Consider the following 27229-nt stretch of genomic DNA (forward strand, 5'->3'; position numbering starts at 1 on the left):
GACATCAATGCAAAGGTAAATGAAATATTTAAAAGCAAAAACTGGATTACACTTTCTACCAAAGATCCAAAATAGAGACCATCATGTACTGTGTAGAGAGAAAAACAATCCCCTTTGCTTGTGAAGGGGTCTCGACCTACAGGTTGAGAACCGCTGCCTTAAAGGATGTCAGGGCAGATGCAGTGAGGTATTCACCCTTGTGCCTCCTCTTGCACTGTTCTTGGCACCTAGAGGGTTTCAATGCGTGCTTATGGAACCGAACTGACACATTTTAAAAAGTTAATGACTAATCCCACTTCTAGCAATATATCTTAAGAAACCAGTAACACCAATCAGAAAGGATATATGCACCCCTATGTTTATAGCAGCACAGTTTACAATAGGTAAGATTTGGAAACAGCCTAAGTGCCCATCAGCAGATGAATGGATTAAAAAACTGTGGAACATCTACACAATGGAATACTAGGCTGCAGTAAAAAAGAAGGAATTCTTACCATTTGCAACAGCATGGATGGACCTGGAGAGCATTATGCTAAGCGAAATAAGCCAGTCGGAGAAAGATAAATATCACATGATCTCACTTATTTGTGGAATATAATGAACAACATAAACTGATGAACAAAAATAGATCCAGAGACAGAGAAGCATCGATCAGACAGTCAAACCTCAGAGGGAAGGGAGGGAAGTCAGGGGAGAGGAGGGTGTTAAGAGATCTACCAAAGGACTTGTATGCATGCATATAAGCATAACCAGTGGACACAGAAACTAGGGGTTTGAGGGTGTGTGCTGGGGGTGGGAGTGGCCTGGGAGAGGTCAATGGGGGAAAAAGGAGACATATGTAATACTTTAAACAATAAAATTTTTTTAAAAAAAGTTGATGACCATATCAGATGATAAATCAGTCACACATACACATAAGACCTAGAACACACACATGTTGTTATTACTGGAATTCAATGTCAGCATAGCCAAGGGAACTGAGAAGGGGCTAAGATCGGCCAAGGGCTTTTTAAGACATCTGAGGTGGCAGTGGGGTTGATGTGTTGTGTCCTGCTTTTGTCTGATAGGTTATCGCTTGTGAACAGCAGTATGACTCTTCCTATGACGCTCGCTGTGACGTCTGGTCCTTGGGGATTACAGCTATTGAACTGGGGGATGGAGACCCTCCCCTCTTTGACATGCATCCTGTGAAAACGCTCTTTAAAATTCCAAGGTAGGACACACGATGGCGCTCTTGGCTCATACGTTCTTTATGAAAGCGGCTGTTAGCGGGGATAATAGATCATAAACAATTTCTTTCCAAATCTGTGAAAGCCTCACTGTAAAATGTACAGTATTTCTTTGTGTGTGTGTGTGGGGGGAGGGGGGGGAGGTGGAGAGGAACAAGGTTAGAGAACGTCCCTGAAAGATAACATACCTCAAGGAATAATGGGATTTTGTTGTAACAATTGCGTGTTTTCAGTACGTACTCCAATTTTTGAGACGTTCATTTTTGGTGCTTTGCATGAGAAGACTACAAATGCAATATTGGGTTAAGTAATCTAAGTATTGTGTTTTGTTTTTAATTATATAATTATATATGTTTGTTCGTTTTTAATTTGAATCTTTCTCGAGTACTCAGGAAAATTTGGGGATGAATAAAAATGTGTATCCTATTTTTGTATTTACTCAGACCAACACTAAACAATATTTTTAAAAATGTTACATCAGTCATATGACTGTCTTTCCATCCCTTAATTTCTGCCTCAATGGGAAATTGTGCTGAAAGAGGTCAGTTTGGTGTTAAATGCCGGTGTATTTCCCATTGTGTGTATTCACTGAGGGTTTGTACAAGAGGTTTGGTTGTTTGTCTTCCACCAGAATCCAGCCACGCTCAGCCAGCTGCAGAAGCTAAAAGGGGAGCTCCTTCCCAGCCAGGTTGCAGGCTGAGAGCTTTGTACCGTTCACATTTCTCTTTCAGGGGAAAGCTCTGGGCCGGCTGGGAGCCTTCAACCACTTGGCTAATACAACTGTTAACCTTCCCTATCTGCACAATCATGCAGCTATCACAGCCTTGAAAAATTTCTCCCGATTGCAATTTGCATTTCTGATTAGGTCTATTTATATGCAGATGAGGCTCTGTGGTGTTCATCATTGTAATGCTGTTTTCTACCTAATCCAGATGTGAACAACCACCCACCATTATTCCAAAGATGGTTCCCCACTCAAGACAGGGTTGGTCTTTTTGCTTTTTCCAAAGTACAACAACAGGTCCTGGGGATTAGAAGGGCAGACAAAATTAATGGCTTTTAAAATTAATAGTCTCCTGGGGGAAAAAGTCTGCTGAAGGTTTAAAAGGATGTGAAATGCACGACCACACAACAGCATTGTATACATAATAAGTCAGAAAATAGAAGCAGTGTCTGGGATGACTTGTGTGTGTGCTTTGATATTTGACAAATGGTTTACTCTTCATCATTTATTTAATGTGGCCACACAGTTTCCAAAATATCACAATTAAGGTGTGGCTTCTGATTAGCAAAATATATATATGTACTTTTTGTAAGAGGTCATCGACTTGGGTATATTTTTTCTTTTTTAGTATATATTTGTGTACAGACCAACTATATTTCAGATAGTGATAAATGTGAGGCAGCGTAGATGTGTGTGTGTGTGTGTGTGTGTGTGTGTGTGTGTATACTGTCTTAATTCTGAGTGCTAAAAATGTATCCTTTCCTCAGACAAGCTCTTTGATGGAGAGTGGAGAAATAAACACAGCTTTTAAATAGGCACTCAAGTTATTTACCTGTGTGTTTCATGAGAACCCTATCTCTGTCTCTCATTCTTTCTCAGTCATTTCTTTCCTGAAGGAGAAAAGCAAAGGACAATCACAAAAATCCTTGGAATCCGTTTGGCTTCAGAATCTTTTCTTCCTATTTGGTTCTGAGTGTTTTCAGGGTTCTGTAATTCCTTCCCATTGAACAGTGAAGTTTGCTTCCGAGGACTCTGGGTCCCGGATACCGTGTGTGGCTTCTCCTCTGGCCTTCCTCACTCACCTCTTCTCTATAAAACCCTTTCCGTACTGGAATGAATTACCAAGTGAGGGAAGGAAAGAAAACCTTCCCGAGACAGGTAGGAAGTGACTTTCATGAGTTATGAAGGACTGGGGAGTTAATGAAGTGCTGGCTGCATGTGAGGTGGGAGCCTCAGATGTCGATGAAGCAGGTGATTACGCAGGTTCCCTGGGCACTGTCAGGAAATAGGAAGCGAGGCCTGCCTGGATGTGGTTGATTCGTAGGCACACGGGTCTCCTTGCTCTTCCCCTCTCTGCCTCCACCCACCTTCTCCTTTCCTTTGACCTTCACATTAGAAGATGACACATGGAGTGATTGTGACCTGACTTTGAAATCCTGTGGGACTCGCAGTCTTTCCTACGTTGCACACACGCAGAAATTACCTTCTGATTGGCAGAGTGTCTGCTATTTACTGAACCTGTCAGCATGTGTCATCTTGGCTAATGCCTTTGCTCCGAAAAAGTCACCTCTTTCCGGCAGTTGCTGCTCTGTCTGCTGGTATTTTTCTCCGGGAGTTATAAGAGAGGAAAAGAATGAAACAGTTTTTCTGGATATCCATGGCTTTGACAACATCCCCTCCTGAGGACCCCTTTAAAATTCCAGTCTTAGAAGGATCTTGCAGATGACCTGGATATATTTTTCTCTTAAAAAGTAAATCTGTTTCATAGATGTAATTGCAAGAACCCATAGAGTTAGGAGAAATGTATAGTTATGTTGGTTCCTTGGCAACCAGGTATCTTTTTTAAGTTGGAGTCTTTGTCTAATGACCTTCTCGATCACTACAGGTGGGGACCTGGAAGGCAGTGGGGACCAGTGTGGGTATGTTAATTGGACAAGGACTGAGAGCTGTGTTTCCTGCCCGTTCATTCTTGGCCAGATAGTGGCCAGCTCTGCGTAGGGTCTTGCTGCATGTTGAGTATTTCCACTTCATTCCTGTGTGAAGATGCAGAATGCTTTCAAGATCCCCAGCAGAAATGTCCTTGGCTGGAAGTGGACGGGACAGAATGGTCCATGATTTTCCCTCCTAAAGAGAAGTTTCCCTGCAGTACATGATTCGAGAAAAAGAGACCTCGTAATAAATACCAACTCACATTTGGGCTTTTTTTCCTCACCAAATTTAGGTTGTTCCAAACTGTATCCAACTATTTTCGCCAAAGCAACATACCATAAACTTGGTGGCTTAAAACCACAGAAATGTATTCTCTCCCGTTCTAGAGGTCAGAATTCCAATCAAGAAGCTGCCAGAGCCACGCTCCCTCTGAAGCCTCTTGGGGGGAATTCCTCCTTGCCCCTTCCAGGTCTGGTGGCTTCTGGTGTTCCTTGGTTTGTTGCAGCATAACTCCAATCCCTGCTACATTTTCATGTGGCTTCCTTCCATGTCGCTCTGTGTCTTCTGTTCTGTCTTGTCCAATAAGGACACTTGTCATTGGATTTAGGGCCCATCCTAATCCAGGATGAACTTATCTTGAGATCCTTGTTATAATTACATCTGCAAAAACCCTTATTCAAAATGAGGACATGTCCCGAGTGGGCATATTTCTTGGAGGCTACACAGTTCAACTCACTATCCCAACCAGCTTTAATGTTTACCAGCTTCTCTGAGAAACTAATTTGGGTACAAAGTGTGAGATAATTAGCCAAATGATGATGTAAAAATAATACTAGCTTAGATTTATCAAGTGCTTTCTATGGCAGGCACAGTGCTATGTGTTTAAAAATATAAATGCATTCAGTGCTTACAGTACCTTGTGAGGTTGATTCTATCACCACCCTTTTTCTAGAGGAGAAAACTGGAAGCCCGAGGGGGAAGCCCCTGGTCATGCACCTATAGGGGAAAATGATGCAAGTCTGAGAAGTTGGATTCCAAGGCCCACATGTTTTGCAACCAGGTTGAAAAATTAAAGCCTTCCCTTAAGTTATATTTATTTATTGATGAATTGTGAATTGAGCAACAAGGGGACTGGACTGTATAAAAATGAATAGCAATGTAAGCCTTTAAGAAGCTGACAGTCCAGCATCCTTCTCCCTGCCTCCAATTTTAAATAGACACTGTAAACCTGAGAGTTAGAATTGTATTAACATCAGCAATTGTGTCAGTTAAGGAACTGAAGGATAGAAATAGAGTATTATCATAGGTGCACACAGGCCCTCCTTTGCTCATTGATTTATGACCCTTAAACCAGAAATCCCTCCCTTTCCAGACTCCCCTTAAGCAACCGCCTTCAGTTCTTCATTTAGAACACTTAAGACAAGTGTTTGAACTGAAAAATTATAGAGCATGTGTTCTATAAAAGTAGAGAGGAATTCCATGTTATCATTGTTGGTACCCAGAGGTGTTTGTCCCATCCTACCCTCCTTGCAAAACCTGCACCTGCCAGGTCAGGGCCATTTCTGGCAGAGCCAGTACCTCTTCCCCCTTCACCTTCCTTTTACTTTCTCAGTGGGAAAAGCTCACTTTGGTTCTCTGGTAAATGGAAATCTGCTTCTGGCTCTAGAGTTGGAATGCTTTTCTCATGGAAACTATATTAAGGGATGATTTAGGAGGAGGCTCTATAGCAGTGATGGCGAACCTATGACACGCGTGTCAGAGGTGACACGCGAATTCATTTTTTTGGTTGATTTTTCTTTGTTAAATGGCATTTAAATATATAAAATAAATATCAAAAATATAATAAATTGTTTTACTATGGTTGCCAATATCAAAAAATGTCTATATGTGACACGGCACCAGAGTTAAGTTAGGGTTTTTCAAAATGCTGACACGCCGAGCTCAAAAGGTTCGCCATCACTGCTCTATAGCAAACACCTAAAGTTCTCACGTGGGGTACCGTATTAGACTCTTGTAGCCCCTCAGAGTCTTGTGGTTGAATCTGAGGACTTAGCCTATCTCTAGAACTTTATGCTTATGGGGGGAAATGCTTTCCAAGCTCTAAACTACCCATTTACCAAAGTGCTTTGAAACACAATCTACTGGGAAGGTGGGCATGCCTGTGCCCTCTAACCTAGGTCATCACTCTGAACCGGGCTTAGGTGGAGTGCTTGAATTACAAGATGAAGAAGACGGGTTTTTCTCTCAAGGAGAACATAGCTTTACTGTCTCTTCCCCCATCCAATAGCAAAGGTATACTGGGAAGAAGTTGGATGGCAAAAAAGAGATATAAGGAGGAGGGCTATAAAAGAAGTGGGTGGCAGGGCTCAGAAAGGAGGAATCATCACTTGAAACATTGGGAGTCTATATGAAAGGTTTCTTCAGGGACTCAGTGCCTATAATGAACTCTTGTTCTGAAACAGAATCCTTGGGTTGAATTTTCATCTAATTTCTCCTGAATGTCTATCATTTTTTAAGGTAAAGATTCCTTTCATTCTGACTTTTCTAATTCACAACCAAATTGTTCCTACATGGGAAGCCTGCTCCTCAGCTGAGGGAGGATGCAGAGGCAGCAGGGAGCCCTGAGTCACCAGTAATTGTCTCACTATTACAGAATTGTCACAGGACATTTTCCCCTAGGGCTGTGAAATATACGGAAAAGAAATTAAAACTAAACTATTGTTGTTAAAGTGCAATGAGTGAGGGGGGTGGTGTTTAATGGCACAGGAAGGCCGGATTTGCCCCGGAGAATTCTGGTTTCTCTTCACCAACCTAGGTCACTTAGCTATTGGCCTTTTAAGTAACAAACCCTCCCAATCCCAGCTTCACTCATAAAGCAAGACAAGCTAGAAGAATTAGCATCATTCAGCATATACTGAGTGCCTAACAGCAAAAAGAAAAAAAAAGTTTTGCAGTGCTCTAATAGAAAAACAATCCACCATCCTTCTCCCTTTTCTTTGGGAAATTTCTAGTGGAATTTAATGGATTGTGGTCCCTATTCCTCAGGATGTCTCAGGGGTGCCCCCTCCCCCTGGGGTATCCTTTCCATTTCCTTGGGAACACAGTAGCTGGAGGCAGTTGGCAGAAACGCCCCAGAAGGTTTTCACTCTGTGGAACATGTTTCCAAACTCTTTTAATTTGAGTTGAGCAGCTGGGGCGGTTAGTTCCTGTGGAGGTACAGCTTGCTGCCCCCCTGAGTCCTGGCAGGCAGGGAGAGTTTAGCTTTTTAAGCTTTAACTTGGGGATCAGGTGGCAAAGCAGGAGGAGCATGCCTTCAGGACTTCTAGTCCCGTCCATCAGTGCTGAGTAAGAAGCCCACCCTGAGAGAAGGGAAAGGCCAGAGGAGCCGTGTTGACTTACGGCACTATTGGTGCTTTCCCCTCATTACCCTGATTTCAATATTTGGCACAACTCATTTTGGCTAATTCCAACTTGGCTCCTAAATGATGGAGAGGTGGGCAAAGAGGGTACGCAAGGAAACAGAGCTCAAAATAGTACCAAAGGGTTGGAGGCACCCTAGTTTCCTCTTGATGCCAGAGAAAACTAGGGAATAAAGGTGAGGAACAGTTATAAACTGCCTTCATGGGTTGGCATGGTGGTAGGGCAGGGGCAACACAAGGATGAAGAGAGATACAGTGGTTGGAGGAAGACTCTTCACAGCTGGAACTGTCCATTCCTGGAGAATCAGATGAAGCCAGTCATCAGAAAGGAAATATAGTGCAGTGGTGTTTGTATTAGTTCTCTACTGGTATGTAGTAAACCACCCCCAAATATAGTTGCTTAAAACAGCGATCACTTATTATGTCTCATGAGTCTGTGGCTCTTGGCTGGGCTTACTCGTGTATCTGTGGTCAGCTAGGGATGTGGCTAGGGACCAGCTGGTCTAGGATGGCCTTGAGGAGGATGGCTTGGCTCTGCTCCACGTGGTTTCACATCCTCCAGCAGGCTAGCCAGGGCTAGTCTCACATTGGTGACAGGTTCCAAGCATAGAGGCAGGAAGAGGTGTACAGTTGGACCATTTTTGCAGTTTATTAACCACAGTGTTCTACAGTCAGCCTGCATGGGTTCAAACGTGAGCACCACTCACACCTTCAAGCTGTATGAACTTGACCACGTTGCTTAATGTCTTTGGACCCCAGTTTCCTCCTCTGTAAACTGGAGATATGGATATGATCAGCCTCATAGAGTTGTTGTGAGCAATTAATGTAAAGTGCTCAGAACAGTACATAGTAAGCATTTGGCTTTTGCCGGGTGTTACCAAAGAACAAATCTCAAGGGTATATTTTTAATGTAAAGGGTTTACTTTTCCCTGTACCTCAAGAAGTAAAAATGTCCATGCAAAAGAGCTATGAGATCAATCACTTGAAAGTTTATCTAATTGATTGATTGATGATTGTGTGGGGAATTGGGAGAGAATGAAGACTGATTTCTCAATAAATCTTTGCTGCTTCCACTGCACCGATCTGAAAGACTCTGTCACAAATATCCAACGTTACAATTTCTTTGTTAACAGACAGATTCCTAAGAGATGGGAACACTCCTCCCCCGCCCCCATACACACCCTGAATGTGATGACAAGAACGGCCCTTTGGGAAGCAAAGCTGGCCTTATTTCCGACTCCCACTGTGTCTGCAGTGAATGGTGATGCCGTCATCCTCTGAAGAGAATGGAGGCTGCAGTGCTTTTCCTTTCCGATTGCTTTCACCCTTGTGGTGGCTTTGCAGCTGGTGGATGAGTTGTGTGATGGGGGCTTGGCTGACTCTCTTGAGGGTCCCTTCAGCCCCCTTGGTAGGTACAACCTTCCCTTGGTTCTGAAAAATTCTTGTCCCCAGGGAAAGGTAACATAGTAGGAGTTGTAGACACAGGGCACTGACGCAAGATTGGGTTCCATTTTGCTCCCATTTTCCCCACTAAGGAGAATGATTTTTTTCCCAGTCCAAGTTGGAAACGCTAAAAACTTTGGTAAAGGGAGACAGAAACCCAAGCCAGCGAGGGGATGGTAAGGAGAGCACTTACGTAGTTGTTCCAGGTGAGTTCAGGTTTCTTGGCTGGGAGGAGTGATACCCCAGGCACTGAGAGAATATACAGGCGAGACTACTGACCCACTGTCAGTGATCTTGGAAGAGTCCTGGAGAACAGGAACAGTGTTAGAGGAGTGGAAGAGGGGGAAGGTGCTTCAATCCTTCAAAAAAAGGGGGAGAAAGCAGAATCTGCAAATTACCATCTGGTGAGCTTAACTTTCATTATGGCTAATTACTATGATTCCTTCTTCTTCCCCCTTAAGTAGTATATGAATTCTTAGGAGAAAAAAAGCTGTGATCAGTAGGAATTGGCATGGGTTTACTAAAATTAGCCATGTCAGACTAATGTCCTTTTTTGGTGTCATTGCTGCACATTCCCTGTCTTAATTTCCTGTTGCTTCTTTAACGAGTGATTATCACAAACTTAGTGACTTGAAGGAACGCAGGCGTATTATTTTATAGTTTGGGAAGTAGGAGGTCTGAAATGGGTCTCCCTGGGCAAAACCAAGGAGTCATCAGGGCTGAGTTCCATTCTGGAGGCTCTAGGGGAACTCCATTTTTGTGTTTTTTTGCCCCAGTTTCCAGAGATTGTTTATATTCCTTGGCTCATGCCCTCTCCTCCATCTTCAAAGCCAGCACTGGCTGGTTAAGTCTTCCTCACATTGCATCACTCCAACTCTTCTTCCTCTCCCTTCCCCATTTCAAGACACTGTGGTTATACTGAGCCCACACAGATAATCTGATTAACAACCACAATTTCATCTACAACCTTAATTCTCCCTTATCATGTAACCTAATATATTCACAGATTCTGGGGATTAAGAAATGGACATCTTCGGGGTCCATTATTTTGCCTACAACGCCCCAAAAATATTGTCTAGGAATTCTTAGAAATCCTCAAGGGTGTGCTTCATTTGTGACCCGCCCCCCCGATTGTGAGCTACCATCATTATATGGCCTCTGCCCACTGATTGCCTACTCACCCACCATCAGAACACTCCTGCTTGTGTGGCTGCTGGTTCTGTTACTCCCAAAGCATCCAGTCTCAGGATGCCCAACCAATAAGTTCCAATGAGCAGAGTAGCCCCTCTCCTGAGCTCTGAGTCACTCTGTTACTTGGGACCCTGAGCAACTCTACTTGTGCCCAGAGCCTCACCATTTGGGTCAGCTTCTTGCTCTCCTCTCTTGATGGAGCAGCATCAAACCTCCAGAAAAACAGGTCCTTGTATTTTTATTCTCATTTTAAAATCCATCCGAGGAAACAAACCCACACCACGCCCTGTACCTTCTTCCACACTTTTTTTTTGCCCCAAACTTAACCCTTTTTGGCCTCATCAGATATTAACATTCACATCAATATGCACTTGGGGGGAGAAGAGGAATAAAGAAGAGATACTGACTGTCCCAGTGGTCTCCAAGGTGGAGGAAACAAAACAAAAACCCAGGTGCAGAGTGAAAATATTAGCATTCCTATATCCATGTTTTTTAATGTAAAAAAACAAGAAACAAGTTATGCTTTCCTGTTACCAAGGATAAATATTGACATTGGTGCCTTCCTGCACTACAAAAGTTGGATGGCCCTGTCTGGTTTGATCTGCAGGTGGATCGCAGGGAGCTCCCAGGCAAGGGGCGAGGAGGCCGCACTTGTGGGTTCAATTTCAGAGTCCTGGAAAGCACTGAAGTTAAAGGGTGCCTCGTTAAGTGGTTATATGGCAGAAGCCACCCAGTTTCAACTAAGTAGAACTTCACAAAGTGATAAGTGGCTTTAAATAAAAAGGGATATTGAGGTAACTGAGGATAGGTGTATCATTAAATAAGTCTGAAAATACTGGGGAAATTGGTTTGCTGGAGAGTAGGGAGGGGGAAGTGAAAATTAGGCCAAATGGCATAGGCTTTTAGAATCAGACTTCTTGGTTATTTATTGCCGTGTAACAAACAGCCCTAACACTTAGTGACTGTATATGCCGAGTGGCTTAAACAATAACTCCTGGTTTATCATGATTCTCAGAGTCAGGACTTCAGGCAGGGCTTGGGCGATGGTTCTTCGGCTCCACACAGTGAGAATCTGCTGGGGCAGGAACTCACTGCGGCATTCAGCTAGCAGGTGACTGGGCTGGGAGGTCCAAGAAGTCTTCACGTCCATCCTCCCCTCCCCGTTAGTTGGATTTCCTACTAGGCCGCGGGGTTTCTCAGTTTCTCGCCCAGGAGAGCAGAGCTGCGGACCTCCTAAGGCCCAGCCATGGACTTTACACATGTCACTTCGGCTACGTTTTACTACTCAGAGCAAATCACAGGGTCAGCCCAGATTCAAGGGGAGGAAAATAGATTCCACCTCTCGAAGGGAGGCGTGGCAGAGAATTTGCATCTGTCTCTAATCCATCACGCAGACATTCCTGGACTTGAATCCTGTATCTGCCACGGGTTGTTTGTGTGATTTTGGATGAGTTATGTGCACTCTCTTAGCTGAGGTAATATCAATGTTATTATGCGCTGTGAGAGAAAGAGATGCTATGGCAGTGGTTCTCCACCTTCCTAATGCCGCGACCCTTTAATACAGTTCCTCATGTTGTGGTGACCCCCAATTTCATTGTTAGAAATTGAACAGAATGAAAGCATAGTGATTAATCACAAAAACAATATGTAATTATGTATGTGTTTTCCGATGGTCTTAGGCGACCCCTGTGAAAGGGTCGTTCGACCCCCAAAGGGGTCTCGACCCACAGGTTGAGAACCGCTGTGCTATGGCAAAGTGCCCTGGCACACAGTAAGTACTCAATAAATAGCAGCCTCTGTTATTACTAATGTCTCATGTACTTAAAGGGTACATACCATGAAAACTGGGATAAGAATGTTTGTTGGATTTGACATTTCAGAGACCTTTGCTGATTGCCTGATTTTGGAAGAGAGTAGTATCGAGGTGAGGAGCAAAAGGCAGTGGCAAACGTTAAGCTGTAAGTGGATTTGAGGGCAGCGAGCACAGGTTGGCAGTAAAAGGGGACAGAAAGTGGAAGGGGCTGTCATGTGGGAAAATCCGATTAAGCAGAAGGGCAAGTGGAGAGTGGAAAATGCAGACATGTGAGAGAAGATAATTGATGAGGGCAAGGTTTTAAGAAGGCTTCTTAAGATTTTAAAGATTCCTATTTACAATGTTGTGATTGTAAAGAGAAAGCTGTTGGGGCTTGCTTTCATAACGCACTTCATCTCTTTATTTAACTTTTCTAGCCTCCTGGTGGAGGGCCCTCTTGTCCTTCACTCCCACAGTCCTTCTCCAGTTGGAGACAGACACTTAAAGAATAGGTAGTGCTTCTAGACTTGTAAGTCTTGGCCTTCATTTCAGAGCAGTCTGAATCCTTTGTCTATAAATCACACCACTGGAGACCCAAAAACTCTGAAAAGGTTCATGTATTCTAAAAGAGTCTCAAAGAAAGCACTTTTCTGTGTAACGTGGAAGGTAAATGTGATAAAAACCTACATGAATTTAGGAATAATTATAGCATGGCTGGGCCAAGATCAGCAGCTTAGAGTTATTAGGAACACAGCCAGGGCCAGGGGCCCACACCAAGGTATGGGTAGTTCACAGCAAAGGGCAGTCCAGGTCAGGCCAGGCAGGGGCCAGGACGCAAAGTGAAGGGGCTGTCACACCAGAGAGATGTCAAAACTGAGACCTTCAAAATAGACAGAGATAGGGAGTTAAAGGACTTTAGTCACTTAGTTGGATTACAGCCCAGGCAATGCCAGACTTTGTTGCTTGAAGAAAATCTGTGATCCTACTGAGGGTTTACTTTTAGCTTCCACTCTTAGGCCTTGATTTCTCTCTTCTCTCTAATTAGGTATCTATCTCTTTATCACTGGGCTCATTCTAAAAAGTATTTAAGGCCATTTACAAACATATACTGTGCAACAAGATGGAAGCACGCGAGGGAAGGAATTTTGCATGAACCAGAAAACAAAGATAGGAAAAAGTTTAAGCCAAGGGGAGGTTGATAAACAAAATGCACATCAAACTTTCTTATTCCATTTGCTTCTGAGCTTCCTAGCTGCCAAGGCAAAAAATGAAATACAATCAATGACATGATTTGGTGTATTCAGAAGACTAAAAACAAGCAGCATGCTCAGGATGGGTAACATAGTAAATAATGTCTTCACTATCATCTTTATAGTAAATCCAACAATAGTTTTTCAATATAGATATATAGATATATCAATCAACCATATGTGACTATTAAAAATTCAGTCAAAATTATGCCCTGACTGGTTTGGCTCAGTGGATAGAGCGTCGGCCTGCGGACTCAAGGGTCCCGGGTTCGATTCTGGCCAAGGGCATGTACCTTGGTTGCGGGCACATCCCCAGTTGGGGTATGCAAGAGGCAGCTGATCGATGTTTCTAACTCTCTATCCCTCTCCCTTCCTCTCTGTAAAAAATCAATAAAATATATTTTAAAAAAAATTCAGTCAAAATTAATAAAACAATGCAACTCCCATGTATAGCTCTCTGGTGATGTGGCCTAATACAGGATTAAACTTTTGGATTTTCTAAAGTAATGGATTAAATGCTTACCTTGACAATGAAAGAAAACACATCTAAAGTTGATAAAGCATCTAATTTTAATTTTTAAATGAACTTTAATCCATATTATTTTCTGGTTTATTCTCTGAGTTAAACAAATGAATTTCTGAATAACTGATCAAGTTGGTTTGTAGTTGGTTATAATTATGTATTTTTGTAGGCTATCTACCAGAAATTATTACTGGTTTTAGAATACTCTTAAGTAAACCTTTTTGTGGATCATCTATTTCTTAATACTTAAAAACAAAACAAACCAGCAACAACAACAGCTTTGTGCATAGAAGTGTGTTCATCATCCTTTTTTTTTGTCAAGTGGGGGAGTGGAAGGACTGCCACAGATGAGGGAAGGAGGTCCCAGTTCTATGTGTCATAATAACTAGGGATCTCTAGTGGGTTCATATCTCTTAGCTCATGACATTATCATCCATGGAAATTAAAGGAAGGTTAATAAAAGCTCTAAGTAGCCCTGTGTTGCTCTTAAAAGGTTTCTTTTGATGGTAATAGTGCAAAACAGTGGACAGGGCAAAGTGATTGAAAGAAGGAATCCTAATGGAAACTGGTCAAATTATTAAATTAAATATTGAGTTATGTGCTTAAAACTTTTCTTTTCTTTATAGTAATTCATCCAATTTATTGAACATCCTTGCCTATTTGTAACTCTACCACTAACTTGGTCGCTGCAGAGGATGAGGAGATAAATGTAAAAATGTAAGGCACATTTGCTGCTCTTTAGTCTTTCAGTCATCTAGTTGGAAAGACATAGGAAACCGTTAAATAATATGAGGATATAAAGGAGTACCAATTGAGCAATACTCAAGTGGAAGGAAAATATTTACAACATATGTAACAGATAAAAATTAATACTTGTGCCATATAAAGAAACCCTTTCAATTAAGTAAGAAAAAGACTGTCCAATTGATAAAAAGGAACACAGGATAGACATTGGCATTGCACCGAAGAAATATAAATGGTCATTGAAAATATGAGAAGGTGTTCAGACTGTTCAAATCACTATGCCTAGAAATCAAGAAAATATGAAATAAAATAATGGGACACTGTTGACCTGCTTCATAGGGGCACCTACATGACCTGAATCCAGCTCAAATGAGGAACTGGGGTGGGGCAGTTCTGCCCAGGTCAAGGTGAGATGCAAGCTGGGATTTGATGTTTACTCAGGTGGTCACACATCTCACAGCTTGTTCTTAGTGTGAGAGGTTCCTACCACACCCAAGTGTGGGTCTGGTGTTTAAAGATGTGTGCTTTTCATAGGACAGTGCCCACAGACATTCCCTCTGGAGCTCCAGAGATGGCCTAGGAAAATAGCTGGCTGAGTTGTCCATATTTTGAGTGAGTATGTAGGTTTCAAAAACAGTATGTTTCTAAGAGTTATTCAAAGGTAATTTTGACTGTACATGGTTTTCACTTTATCTGTTTAAAATCTATACTTCCCCCTACTCCCACCTCCAAGTACCATGTGATTTTACTATGCCATTTTTTTTTTTCACTCATTAGATCGGTAAAACTGGGTCAGATTGTTGGGACAGTGTTGGTAAGAATGTGGAGGAAAGCATTACCAGTCTCAAGGGGAATAGTGGTAAAGCCTTTTGGGGGGCAATTTGTCAGTATCTATCAAAATCTGGAAAAAAAATACAAAACAACTCTTTGGCACAGCAGTTCCACTCTTAGAAATTCATTTGTAGGCATACCAGACAAGTTCATCGAGGTGAAGGTACCAGAATGTTCACTGCAGTTTTTGTCTTAGGAAAAACTGTCAGTAGGGGAATGGCTAAACAACTGTGATATCTACTTTCTATGAAATACTATGTATTCACTTAAAAGAATGTGTAGACCTGTATGTCATGACTTGGAAAGTCTTTGAAAACCGAGGTTATTAAGCTTTAGTGTGCATTAGAATCCCCCAGAGGACTTGTTAAAACAGATTGCTGGCCCCACCCCCAGAAGTCTGCTGGGGGACAGGGCAGGAAGAGTTTCTAAACAAGTCTCAGGTGATAATGATGTTGCTGGTCTGGGGTCCACACTTTGAGAACAACTATTTCAAAACTCAGTGTGTAATGGGAAAAATCAAGTTGCAGACTATTATGTACAGTATGGTCCTTGTTACTATAAATATTTGGATGGATATAAACCAGTGATGGTGAACCTTTTGAGCTCGACGTGTCAGCATTTTTTTTCTTTTCTTTTTTTAAAAATATATTTTATTGATTTTTTACAGAGAGAAAGGGAGAGGGATAGAGAGTTAGAAACATCAATCAGCTGCCTCCTGCACACCCCCCACTGGGGATGTGCCCGCAACCAAGGCACATGCCCCTGACCGGAATAGAACCTGGGACCCCTCAGTCCGCAGGCCGATGCTCTATCCACTGAGCCAAACCGGTCAGGGCATCAGCGTGTCAGCATTTTGAAAAACCCTAACTTAACTCTGGTGCTGTGTCACATATAGAAATTTTTTGATATTTGCAACCATAGTAAAACAAAGACTTATATTTTTGATATTTATTTTATATATTTAAATGCCATTTAACAAAGAAAAAAATCAACCAAAAAAATGAGTTCGCGTGTCACCTCTGACATGCGTGTCATAGGTTCGCCATCACTGATATAAAGTCATGAAAAAAGGCTCAAAGGATTCAGAAGTGAGAAGGACTTCCTCCTTTTTTCCTTAATGTATTACATATTTTAGTGTTTGTTATTGGGGTGAAAAACTGGATGGATGAGGCACAGGGAATAGAAAAGTGGTGAACATGCTTTAGCTCGAAAGCCTCTAATTAGAATGATAATGAGTATTATCACTTTGTTTCTCAATGCACACATTTTCTTTCAACAAAATAGAATTGTGTAGGTAGCTCATAAATCTTTTGAATAGGGGGTTTCTGGTGCCTACAGATATAAATCACACTGAGAGGATGCTGAACCATGAAATGATTCTAGTAACATGTCGTCTGTCTGGAATATATTTTTAAATCTCCAACAGAAGGGTCTAAATTATGAAAGGAGGTGGCCTAGCAAAATTGATCCCAGGATTTGATACTTTTAACCTCCTCCATCTGCTGCCTCTACTTGTGTCAAGTCAGGCCCAGTGGGTGGAATACAGCATGGCCCAATGCTAAGAGTCCCTGGAATTAAGCATTTTAACAGGCAGCGAACCCAGAAATTCCTTAAGCTGTGTTATCTTGTGAGAAGTGATATGTCAGAGCTACTTGTCTGGTCTTACTAAGAAGTTGGGAAAATTTCTGAGTCGTAATGAGAATTTCAACTACTCAGAAGCCAAATTTTGTGAGTTCTTGCTTTATGCCTAGCACTGACGCTTATACTGCCTACAATGGATTTGGAAAATGACCTTAAAATGGCTTTTGTTCCCAAGTTGCTTTGAATGTAGTCTCAGAATTTGGGGTGGGGACTAGAAGGTTTGAGTGGCCTGTGTCCATCTGGGTTACTGTGTATAACAACGTGAAAATAGTTCTTTGTGTCTAGGGACCTGGCTCATGCCAGCTGACCGGCGAGGTACTGTTATTTTTCTATATTTTATCTTAATGCCCCTAGCAAAAGTGACTTACCACTTTTTCTAAATGAGGACAAAAGAGAACACTTCATTTCTGACGTGGTATATGGAATGGACTATCCTAATGGTTCTCAAAGCTTGGTTTCTAAACCAGTAGCACCAGCATCACTTGGGAGCATGTTAGGAATGCAAATTCTCAGGCCCTACCGCAGACCTACTGCATCAGAAACTTTGAGGGTAGGGCCCAGTCATCTGTGCTTTAACAAGTCTTGTGGATGATTCTGATGCTCCTTAAGGCTTGATAACATCAAAATGGGCTGTTCTCCTTGGCTCCTTTCCAAGCCTTCTACCACTGCCTTAATGCAGTCCCTCAGCTGCCCAACTGGTCTCCCTACCTTCAGAGTCGACCACTTCAACCCATTCTCCGTATCACCTTCTTAATGAAATGCAATTTCAACTTGTCACCAGTGGAGCATGCAACAGTATAAAGGGATCCCAAATTTCTCCCCTTTACTTCACTCACCCCACAAGGAACTGGCCCAGGTAAGGGATGCAATAAGACCGCAGTAGTGATGGGGACATGTGTGTGGAGGTGGACCATTTGGGGAGGGAATATTGGGTGTCTCCTCTTTCTCCCTTTTCTTTTAGATGGGGTTGTGTGTTGTGTATGTGTTTCCCTTGCCATCAACTTCATTTACCATCTAAGACTTAAGACTAAGAAGATCAGTATTCAAAAATGGGTCCCCAAGAAGAATCCAAAGAGCTACTCAGATTGCTTTTGGTGTAGGACTGAGGATTGCCTGGAGCTAAGGCGAATGCGGTTCTCTCAGCTCTGAAGTCTGGCCCATCTCACCCAATGACCAGCCAGGGGTTTGGGGTTGAAACCTTGCTGATAATTAGCAGAATGTGTTATTCTCCTGGTTACTGGAGGAAAATGTAGGGGTCTGAGAATTCTGGCACCCTGGGTCCTTGCTGTATATCATCCCAATAAGCCTAAGATCTTCCTCTTGCCTCAAATCCCTGAATGACCCATGACTGCCCATAGGATCAAGTTCAGACCTCTTGCTGTAGCCTATAAGGCCCTTTGTATTCTGGTTCCTACTTGCTTTCTCTTTGTTACTGACCCTTCCATGTCAGGGACCCAAACCAAGGCCCTTCTGCCCAGTACCATTTGTACTACTTGAACAAAACTATGTTTGGTAAAGCAGAGCAGAAACTCTATTCTTGGTCAAAGAATGGAGAAGGGTGAGCTCATGCTCTAAATGGCACCTTCTTGACTGGGTATTTCTGTATTTACAGGCTGTGGCATGGAATGATTAAATTCTTGTAGGCATGCACAGTTATTCTCTTACTGCACTCAACTCTTTTGCTCACGGTGTTTTTGCACACAGTGCCCCTTGCCATCTTGTTTTTTGTGCTCAGTACCTTGGTCTTGTGGTTGGGGATCCTTTTCAGTTCCTGTAAGTAAGCATAGCTGGTGATATGGTTTGGGTTGAGAAACACTAGAGTCGTTTTGGATGACAGCCGGTGACATCTTGACACTGCCCAAATGCAGCCTGCTATCCATTCCTATCAAATTAAGTTTCCTAAGGAAAATGTGCTTCTTCACGGTTATTTTTTTCACATGCTGGATCCTCAGCCTGGAATGCTCATTCCCCTCATGTTCTCACTCCATCTTTCACATTCTGCTTGGACCCTGCCACCAGCTACATGGTGACCATCCTTAAAAACCCAGCTCATGTATCACCGCCTTGCAAAGCCTTCTTTAAATCCATTAAGTAGGATGGGCTTGTGTATATTTATCTTAAGATTTGTCTAATAACTTTTTGTGACAATTATCTTATTCATAAATAAGACTTCCCCAAGCTTGAAATGACCCCAATTTCCTAGACCATATGTGGTAATATGAGGCCTAGGAGACCCCAGTTTAAATGGGAAGGGCAGCTGGGAAAGCCATAGATTGTGGTTCTGGGCCAATTCAGTTTCCTTTCTTGGAAATTTAACTAAGACACAGAGGGTCATTTCAATTGATGGTATAACTACCTACCATATACTGGATGGCTAATAAAGAGCAGACAATGATCTCTCATAGTTCTGGAGGCCAGGAAGTCCGAGATTAAGATGCCAGCAGTTTTGGCGTCTGGTGAGAGCCCACTTCCTGTTCCTAGACAGCAGTCTTCTTGCTGTGTCTGCACATAGAGGAAGGGAGGAGGCAGCTCTCTGGAATCTTCAATTAGGGCACTAATCCCATTCATGAGGGTTCCGCTCTTGTGACTTAACCACTTCCCACAAGCCCCATGTCTAAATGCTAACACATTGGGAATTAGATTTCAACATATGCATTTTGGAGGGACAAAAACATTCAGTCTATGGCAGTATATGGGTTGAAAGGTTGAAAAGAATTGGGGCTGGGATGGTCATATTGGACCTATAGTAACAAAGGTTAGTAGAGTCAGCCTGGGAGAGAGAACTAGGTTCACTTTAGGAGTTGATGAGACAACATGGTTTAGGGATATGATCTAAATTTCTTGCCTTTCCTGTTCCCAGCCAGGTTCACTTAGGGCCTTTCGAATTTATTTTTGTGTCCTCAGGTTCACTGGAGTGCTTTATAGAGCCTTAAATAAAACTCCTTCGCTGGAGCTACTTGAAACAGATTTTTCTTCAGTGCAACCAGGAGAGCTTGACTAGCCCATCTCCGGGAGCTTTCTGAGGGAAGGCACAGGCTTCTCCTCTTTGAATCCTTGGTTCCATACAGCACAGTGCCTGATGTTAGCAAGCACTCAGTAAATATTGGATGGATGAACTAAGAGTAGGCACTAAGATGCCACAGAGCACCCAGGAAATTATTCTGTAGAATCAATACTGAAAGGCATAGAGGTGGGAGGGAGATTGACTATACAGGGGCACCAGACAAGTGTTTGGAGTGATGGAAATGTTCTCTTTCTTGATTCTGGTGATTATGTGGCTCTATATGTTTGTCAAAACGTACAGAAATGTACACCTACAAAGGGAGAGTTTTGCCAATGTAAATTATAACTCAATAAACTTAACCTAAAGATGAATCTGTTAAAAAGGAAAAAAAAATAGAAAGCAAAGTAAAATAATAATTTCTTCATAACATTAAATTTCTAATAAAGAATCTCAACACTTTTTACATATAGTTCACCCAGTTTTGTTTCCATGACCAGATAATAGGGATGTTGATTGTGGAATATAATTTTGGTTTTTGGCATGTTTGATATTATTTAAAATGTTGCCAAAATAGATAGCAATATTTCCCTCACTTTCTAGTTTTGAGTAGTGATAGAAATAAAAGGTTATGTTAAAGGATAATTAAGATTACATTTCTGAGCTTCTAGCTTCTGCTAGGCCCTCATTAACATTTTTCCTAGTAAATGTTTGATTTGAGAGCTCTAAACAATATTGGTTATACTATCCTAAGCTAGCATCTCCCAAACTTAAACACTGGTTCATAGGATATTTAAACATGCTAATTGAAAACAACAATTACAATTTAGGAAGGTTGCCAGGGTCAAATGCATTTGGAAAAGTCTGGTTTAAACAAAATGAACAAGATTTTTCTTTTTTATTTGAGGTATAATTGACATATAACATTATGTTAGTTTCAGGTGTACAACATAGTGATTCAATATTTGCATACACTGTGAAATGATCACCACAGTAAGTCTAGTTAACATCTGTCACCATACAGAGTTACAGATTTTTTCTTGTGATGAAAACTTTAAAGATTTACTCTCTTAGCAATGTTCAAATATTCAACACAGTATTATTACCTATGGTCACTATACTGCACATTACATCTCCATGATTTATTTATTTTATAACTTTTGCACCTTTGACTCTCTTTACCCACTTTGACCCCCCGAATTCCCACCTCTGGCTACCACCAATCTGTTCTCTGTATTTATCAGCTTGATTTTGTAAAGATTCTGTGTATTGAGTGAGATCATTTAAAAATATATATGTTTTAATTGATTTTTAGAGAGTGAGGAAGGGCGAGTTTCTTTGTCTCTGTATTTTGGCTGCTTCTCTGTGTTTATTTCTATGTATTGGGTAGGTCTTCTAAGTCACCTTGAGTTGGTAGAGTGGCCTTGTGTAGTAGGTTTCCTATAGGGCCCAGTGGCTCCGCTCCCCAGTCAACTGAGCTGGGAACTCTAGGTGCACCCCTTTGTGGGCTGTGAGCACAGTCTTGTTGTAATTGAGCCTTGATTGCTGTTGGTGTCATTGGGAGGAATTGACCTCCAGGCCAATTGGCTGTGAGGACTAGCTGTGACTACAATGGAAGAGCTGCTATGCAGGGAGACCCCTATAGAGCAGGACTTGCTTCAGTGGGGTGCTCACTGTGTCTGCCCCTTGAGTGTGTCGCTTATGGATGTAGTAATCTGGTATGGTCTGACACTAACCACTGGATACACTGGCTCTTGGGTCTCCAGGGAGGTGCAAAGTCAGCCGCTGCCTGGGGCCACCCAGCAGGAGCTACAGAGAGATCTGCAGATTCCTCCTCTTTGTATCGGGTTTGGAAGTACCCAGATCATGCCCAACTGTGAAGCTATATGCCGGGTTTTGGGCCTCTTATTGATAAGTTTGGGACTCCCTGACCCAGCTGTAGCTTGTTTGAGAGATTTTAGCCTGAGCAAAGACAGGCCATTCATATGCAAAAGCCACTGCACACAGCTTGGATGGGGTTGTAAATTGGATGAGGCAGGGCTTTAGGGAATCACCAGGGAGGAGCAAACAGGAATGGCTGCCAGTCAGCTCTGCAACCAGGGAGGTCCCAGCATAGGAACGATGATCCCAGAGGTCTGTCTGGGAGAAAGCTCCCCCCAAGTTTCTGCCCTGATGCCAGACAAATGTGTCCCCTAGATCCTCCCCCTGGTGCTGGAGCTCAGAGGAAGCAGGACCTTGTAAGTTTAGTTCATGGTGCTGGCCTTTGAAGAAGAACAGCTGGGTCTCCAGCAGCTTCTGTGTCACTGAGCCCCAATCCACACTGGTTTTTATAGCCCATAGTTCTTACTGCCCAAAGGGACTTCTTTTTCCAGCTCTGGGGCCCTGGGCTGGGGGATTGGTGTGGGGCTAGGACCACTTGCTCCTCCGGGTGACCTCTGCAGAGACGATCTCCCTCCCGATTAAAAAAGTGGCTCATGTGGGTGCCGGACCAGCATGTTCTGTGCCTTCACACCTCCTACTAGTTTCAGTGTGCTTTCTTCTTTACTTCTCTAGTTGTAGGACTTCCATTCAGCCAGCTTTCCAGCGGTTCTGGATGATTGTTGTTCTGTATTTTAGTTGTAATTTTGATGTGGTTGTGGGAGGCAGCAAGTAGAGGTATGTTTACCTACACCACCATCTTGGTTCCTCCATTTATGGTTTTTTTTTTGTTTTTTTTTTTTTTTACAGAAGAATTTTGTAAACTTTAGTAATTCCAAGCTGCTCTCTGTACAATGAGTGATGACGTTGTAGGTGCAGTTCCATACTTTTTCAGGCTAGCCAGTGTCATCTCTGGGAAGGGATCATTCATAGATCACTTATGCATTTTATTCCTGGAATGGTGGTTGTCACTCTTGACAAATGAAGTCATGCAAAGAGCTGGCATAGATTGCCCACCTACACCCCTGCTGTAGAAAGAGACTTTCACCCAAGGCAAGAGTGGGTGATGTGGAAACCAATGTGGCTTTAAGTTTTTCAATGAACTATTCCTAGTATGGTCTATTGAAATGGTAACTAAGTGGGTCATATAGAGAACCTTGGAGCAATATGAATGGGTCCTCTGTTATTTATAGACTGCTTATTCATAAAATCAAAACTATATTAATTCTGGTCTCATGATGCCCTAAAGTAGAGCTCATAAGCTTGTGGTTATCTAACAGCTTCCAAAACCCACTTTGGTAAAAAGAGGAAACATTTTCTATAAAAATTCTGTAGTTTAACAGTCATGCCATCTTAACTGCACAATCTGCAGCTGGAAATAGGTTATAAATGTGTGAGTAGGCACGTACATGGCTAATTAAAGGAAGCACAAAAATAAATCATTAAATCATTATTAGAATCTAAAATGACCCTCAAAAAAAGGCAAGTGGGAGTGTTAGTAATCAGTTCTTCATAGGTAGATAATGTAAAGCCATCCCAATATAGCCAGTTACCTTTTTTTTATAAAAAGAATTCTTTGATCTTCACTCTATTTTGTAGCAGTAATTTCCTATGTAAATTTCATCAGCAGAAAGAGAATCAGGGCTCTGTGATACAAAGGGACTGTGTTTTCTGCTTTATACTTTATTTAGACCATAATTTTTGTGGTCATCATAATGGCAGCCAAGACAAAGGGAGCACCAGCTCTGTTTTGCTCTATGAGCAGCATGAAGCCAGGGAAACACCTGGAGAGGGCTGAGCAGAGGGCCCTGCTCGTCTGCTCTTGGTCAAGTGAGCATCTGAAATGCAGGGCTGCTGCTGCACCTCACCTAGAAGCCCAAGTTCAGCAGTAGGTTTTGTGGCTTTGGAAGCACACGTAGCCTGTTCTAATGGTTGTTATAATTAACTAGAGGCCCGGTGCACCCCGGGGGGGGGGGAGGGGCTGTCCCTCAGCCCAGCCTGTGCCCTCTTGCAGTCTGGGACCCCTCGGGGGATGACCACCTGCTGGCTTAGGCCTGCTCCCTGGGGTATTGGGCCTAAGCTGGCAATCAGACATCACTCTTGAAGGCCGGCAGCCCTTGGGGGATGTCCACTTGCCAGCTGGGAGCAGACCTAAGCTGCAGTCAGACATCCTTAGCGCTGCTGAGGAGACAGGAGAGGCTTCCACCACCACCGCTATACTGGCAGCCATCAGCCTGGCTTGTGGCTGAGCAGAGCTCCCCCATGTGGGAGCGCACTGACCACCAGAGGGCAGCTCCTGCATTGAATGTCTGCCCCCTGGTGGTCAGTGTGTGTCATAGTGACCAGTCATTTCCAGTCTTTCTGCTGTTAGGGTCAGTTTGCATGTTACCCTTTTATTATATAGGATTACATCATTGCTAAAGTGTTTTTTAAGCATGTTCTGCTTTTAATAGGATTTCCCAAGAAGCTACTAGTAAAAGTTCATGGCATTTTTCATGAACCACGGTTGTTCTGTGGCAGTCTATTGGGCAGTCAACATCTATGACTGATGAAAAAAAAAAGGTTCTTAAGAGAGATTGCTAGCCAGCGCATCCTCCCACAGACACATATGTGAAATCTATCTTACTATCTTAAGGGCAGAATTTGAAATTGTAAGTGAAGATGTGTAAAATCCTTTGCATTCTTTAAATGAAAGGGAGTTTGTACATTTAATGTATTTCTCCTCCAGAAGAAAAATAATCTGATAAATCTGTTATAAATTGTTTTTAAAAAATCCCACTGATTAGGGATTCAACGGACTAGTTTACCTGCTATTTCCCGACTCTCCTGATGAAATGCCACATTAACGAAATGACCTGCTTCTTTTCCAGTGCAACCATTTTAAGTACAGGTTTAAAAATCAAATGAACTCCACTGGTTTTCAAAGAGATTCTTGATTTTTGCATAATGTAGCATATAAGGGTAACTGTACTGTGGCCGAGTGTGATTGCACAAAGAACTCACTGAAAACTGCTTTGCAAATGAAAGTAGGTCAGAGGGAAATGTGTTGTTCATAAATGGCTTCATCTATTCATTCAACTTCGAAAACCATTCATTTTAGGCTGGTAATTTAAGGATAGCTCTGCTGGGGACTAAGGATTTTTTTTTTCCTGTTACCTTTACTATTTCATCTGATTACAAAGTAATATATGCTGACTGCGAAAATTCAGATATTATACAAATGTATGTCTTATAGAGAATCAAAGCCTGCCTTAATACCATCCCTCAGAGAGTACCACTGTCAACAGTTTGTTCCACTTTATTCAGTATTTTTCATGCTGAAGGCACACACATACATGTCTGCAATGTGCTTTCTTCACTAGCATTTAGAGGAAATGTATTTTAGAAGGAAATGTTCTGATATATCATAGACACAAACTTTTCTATATATTAGATTTTTCAAATTATGTTTATATGCCTGGAATATATTAAGATAGAGGCATTTCCAGTGCCTATTTATCTCCATCATTATGCAAAGTCCCTGAGAGGCCATGGCTGGTTTTTCAGATAGATTTAGAAAGAGTGACTGCAGTACTAAGCTTTTTCCTGCCGAGTGGGCTTCCAGTGCATAAAGCATTCCAATTATTTGGAGACAATCTGTAGCCTTGGAGACAATATGGCAGCAGTGACATCAGCAGCAATTATGTGTAATTTTTATCCCCGTTTATCACCAAGGTAACCAGAGCAGGTTTCCCTACTTGAAATTTTAAGAATGTTGTATCTATATACAGCAAGGATTTAGAAAAGGATTGTACTCAGAACCCCTTCTACAATTCAATCCACCTTCCTTATAAAACAGCCCTTTGGAATTCAAATAGCACACATCTATTTTTGGCCACAGCTGCATGCTTTTGAAGCTATTAAATAAGATCCCAAATATCCTAAATACTAAAAAAAATTTATTGTAGTGTTTCTATTTTATGATGTTCTCCTCCACTAGAATAGCTCCTCTTAATCTTAACAGCAGTTTGGATCCACATCCTTTTACAGAAACAGAAGAAAGGAGGCAAGCAGACCATCCTTTGGTCCTTTGTAAAACAGGCACAGACAGGCTCATTCCTGGAACCAGTTGTCACAACAACAATCACAAGTGCCTGGGTTGAAAGGTTACTACTATAGTCACTTCCTTGTGTAGATGTCAGAAAGGCAGAGGTGGGCAACGGTGCCTGTGTTGAAAGTGGTAAAGTGGCACATCATATTTGAATTCTTGGCTCATTCCTGATATGTTTGGATAAGTTGCATACTGATTCTGAACAAGTGAATGAATTAATAAGTGAATGAATGAATGAATGAAAAGATGCATAAATGTGTATTTTCATGCATTGTTGCAACAGTATACTGGCTCCTCAGTTTCCCAAGGATCCCTTTGCTGTGCAGCTGAGCAGCACTTGTGAATTCTTTGCTCACGTATTCTACTGCTAGTCCCTGCCATTAGTGGCACTCCAGGATACAAAGACCATAGCAATGACTACTCCACAGCTCTTGCTGATATACTCGTAGGTGGGGAAATGTTGGTGCCATTCATCTGTCCTTTAAAATCCATGGGAAAGAGACTGAAGGAGAGGCATAGAGGAAATATCTCTTCTTATGAAATCACTTCAATTCAAATGACTACTAAGCACCCTCTTTGTGCCACCCCTGCATGAGTCAGTGAGTTCAACATGGACACTCAGGGGGCCCAGAATCTGGTTGGAAAGCCAGATACATAAATGTAACTATCAATCAAACTGTGTAACATTCCCAATATTCAAATGTTTTTTACCTAACACAGCAGCAATCTCTTTTTGTTCTGCCCAGTACATGTCAGTGTGGTAGCTATGATAACGAAGAAGCATGCCAGTCCAGTGGCGGTGTCCATTGGGGATGCAGAGAAGGGGGAAAGCAGACAGAGTGTGGGCTCAGGGAAACTTTTCATAGGAGTTGAAACCTAGATAGAATTTTGGTGAGTGAGGAAGAGAATAAGAAAGAGAAAGGAAACTTTGGAGAAGATATTGATGATAAAATAATTTATTTCCTGAAGAGAGTGGCCTAGGGTTTTAAATTTTGCTTTTGTGTTAAATATTTAAAACATACAAAAAAGCTTTAAAATAATATATCTGTAAACCTTGCATATTTGCTTAATTTTTTCTCTGAAGGAATCCTATATAATAAAAGCCTAATATGCAAATTGTCCCCTCAGGCGGTCATTTGACCAGGAGACCAGGAGTTCAACTGGGAGACTGGGAGTTTGACCGCTTGCTATGATGTGCACTGCCCACCAGGGGGCGGTGCGGACCATGGCGGGTGTTGGTGACCCACTGCAACCTCTCGCCAGCTACCTGGGAGTGGGGATGATGGGGACAGAGGTGTGGTGAGAATGCGGGGTGTCTGCTGAGCTCGCTGACTCTCCCTGCTACCCTACCCCAGGATGCCAGGGCTTGTGCACTGAGGAAGCCCCCCCCCCCCCCCCCCCCCCCCAGGGTGCTGGGCACCCCTGAGGAGCCTGCCCCGCACCTGTGCGGCATCTTTTGGGTGAGCCAGGCTGCAGCCACCAAGACCGCAGGGGCCAATGGGACT

The 27229-nt window shown here is 42.4% G+C and overlaps 1 protein-coding gene across 1 annotated transcript in view; it reads left to right on the forward strand.

Annotated features, from left to right (window-relative positions):
- MYO3B (myosin IIIB) overlaps nucleotides 1-27229 on the forward strand; it is a 443210-nt gene that overhangs the window by 46653 nt on the left and 369328 nt on the right. The window contains exon 7 of the mRNA XM_014545672.1: nucleotides 1068-1213. Coding sequence (XP_014401158.1) covers nucleotides 1068-1213 — 146 coding nt within the window. The remainder of the gene's footprint in view (nucleotides 1-1067; nucleotides 1214-27229) is intronic.

The sequence above is a fragment of the Myotis brandtii genome, unplaced genomic scaffold (genome assembly GCF_000412655.1).
Source record: "Myotis brandtii unplaced genomic scaffold, ASM41265v1 scaffold112, whole genome shotgun sequence".
In the NCBI taxonomy this organism is placed as follows: domain Eukaryota; kingdom Metazoa; phylum Chordata; class Mammalia; order Chiroptera; family Vespertilionidae; genus Myotis; species Myotis brandtii.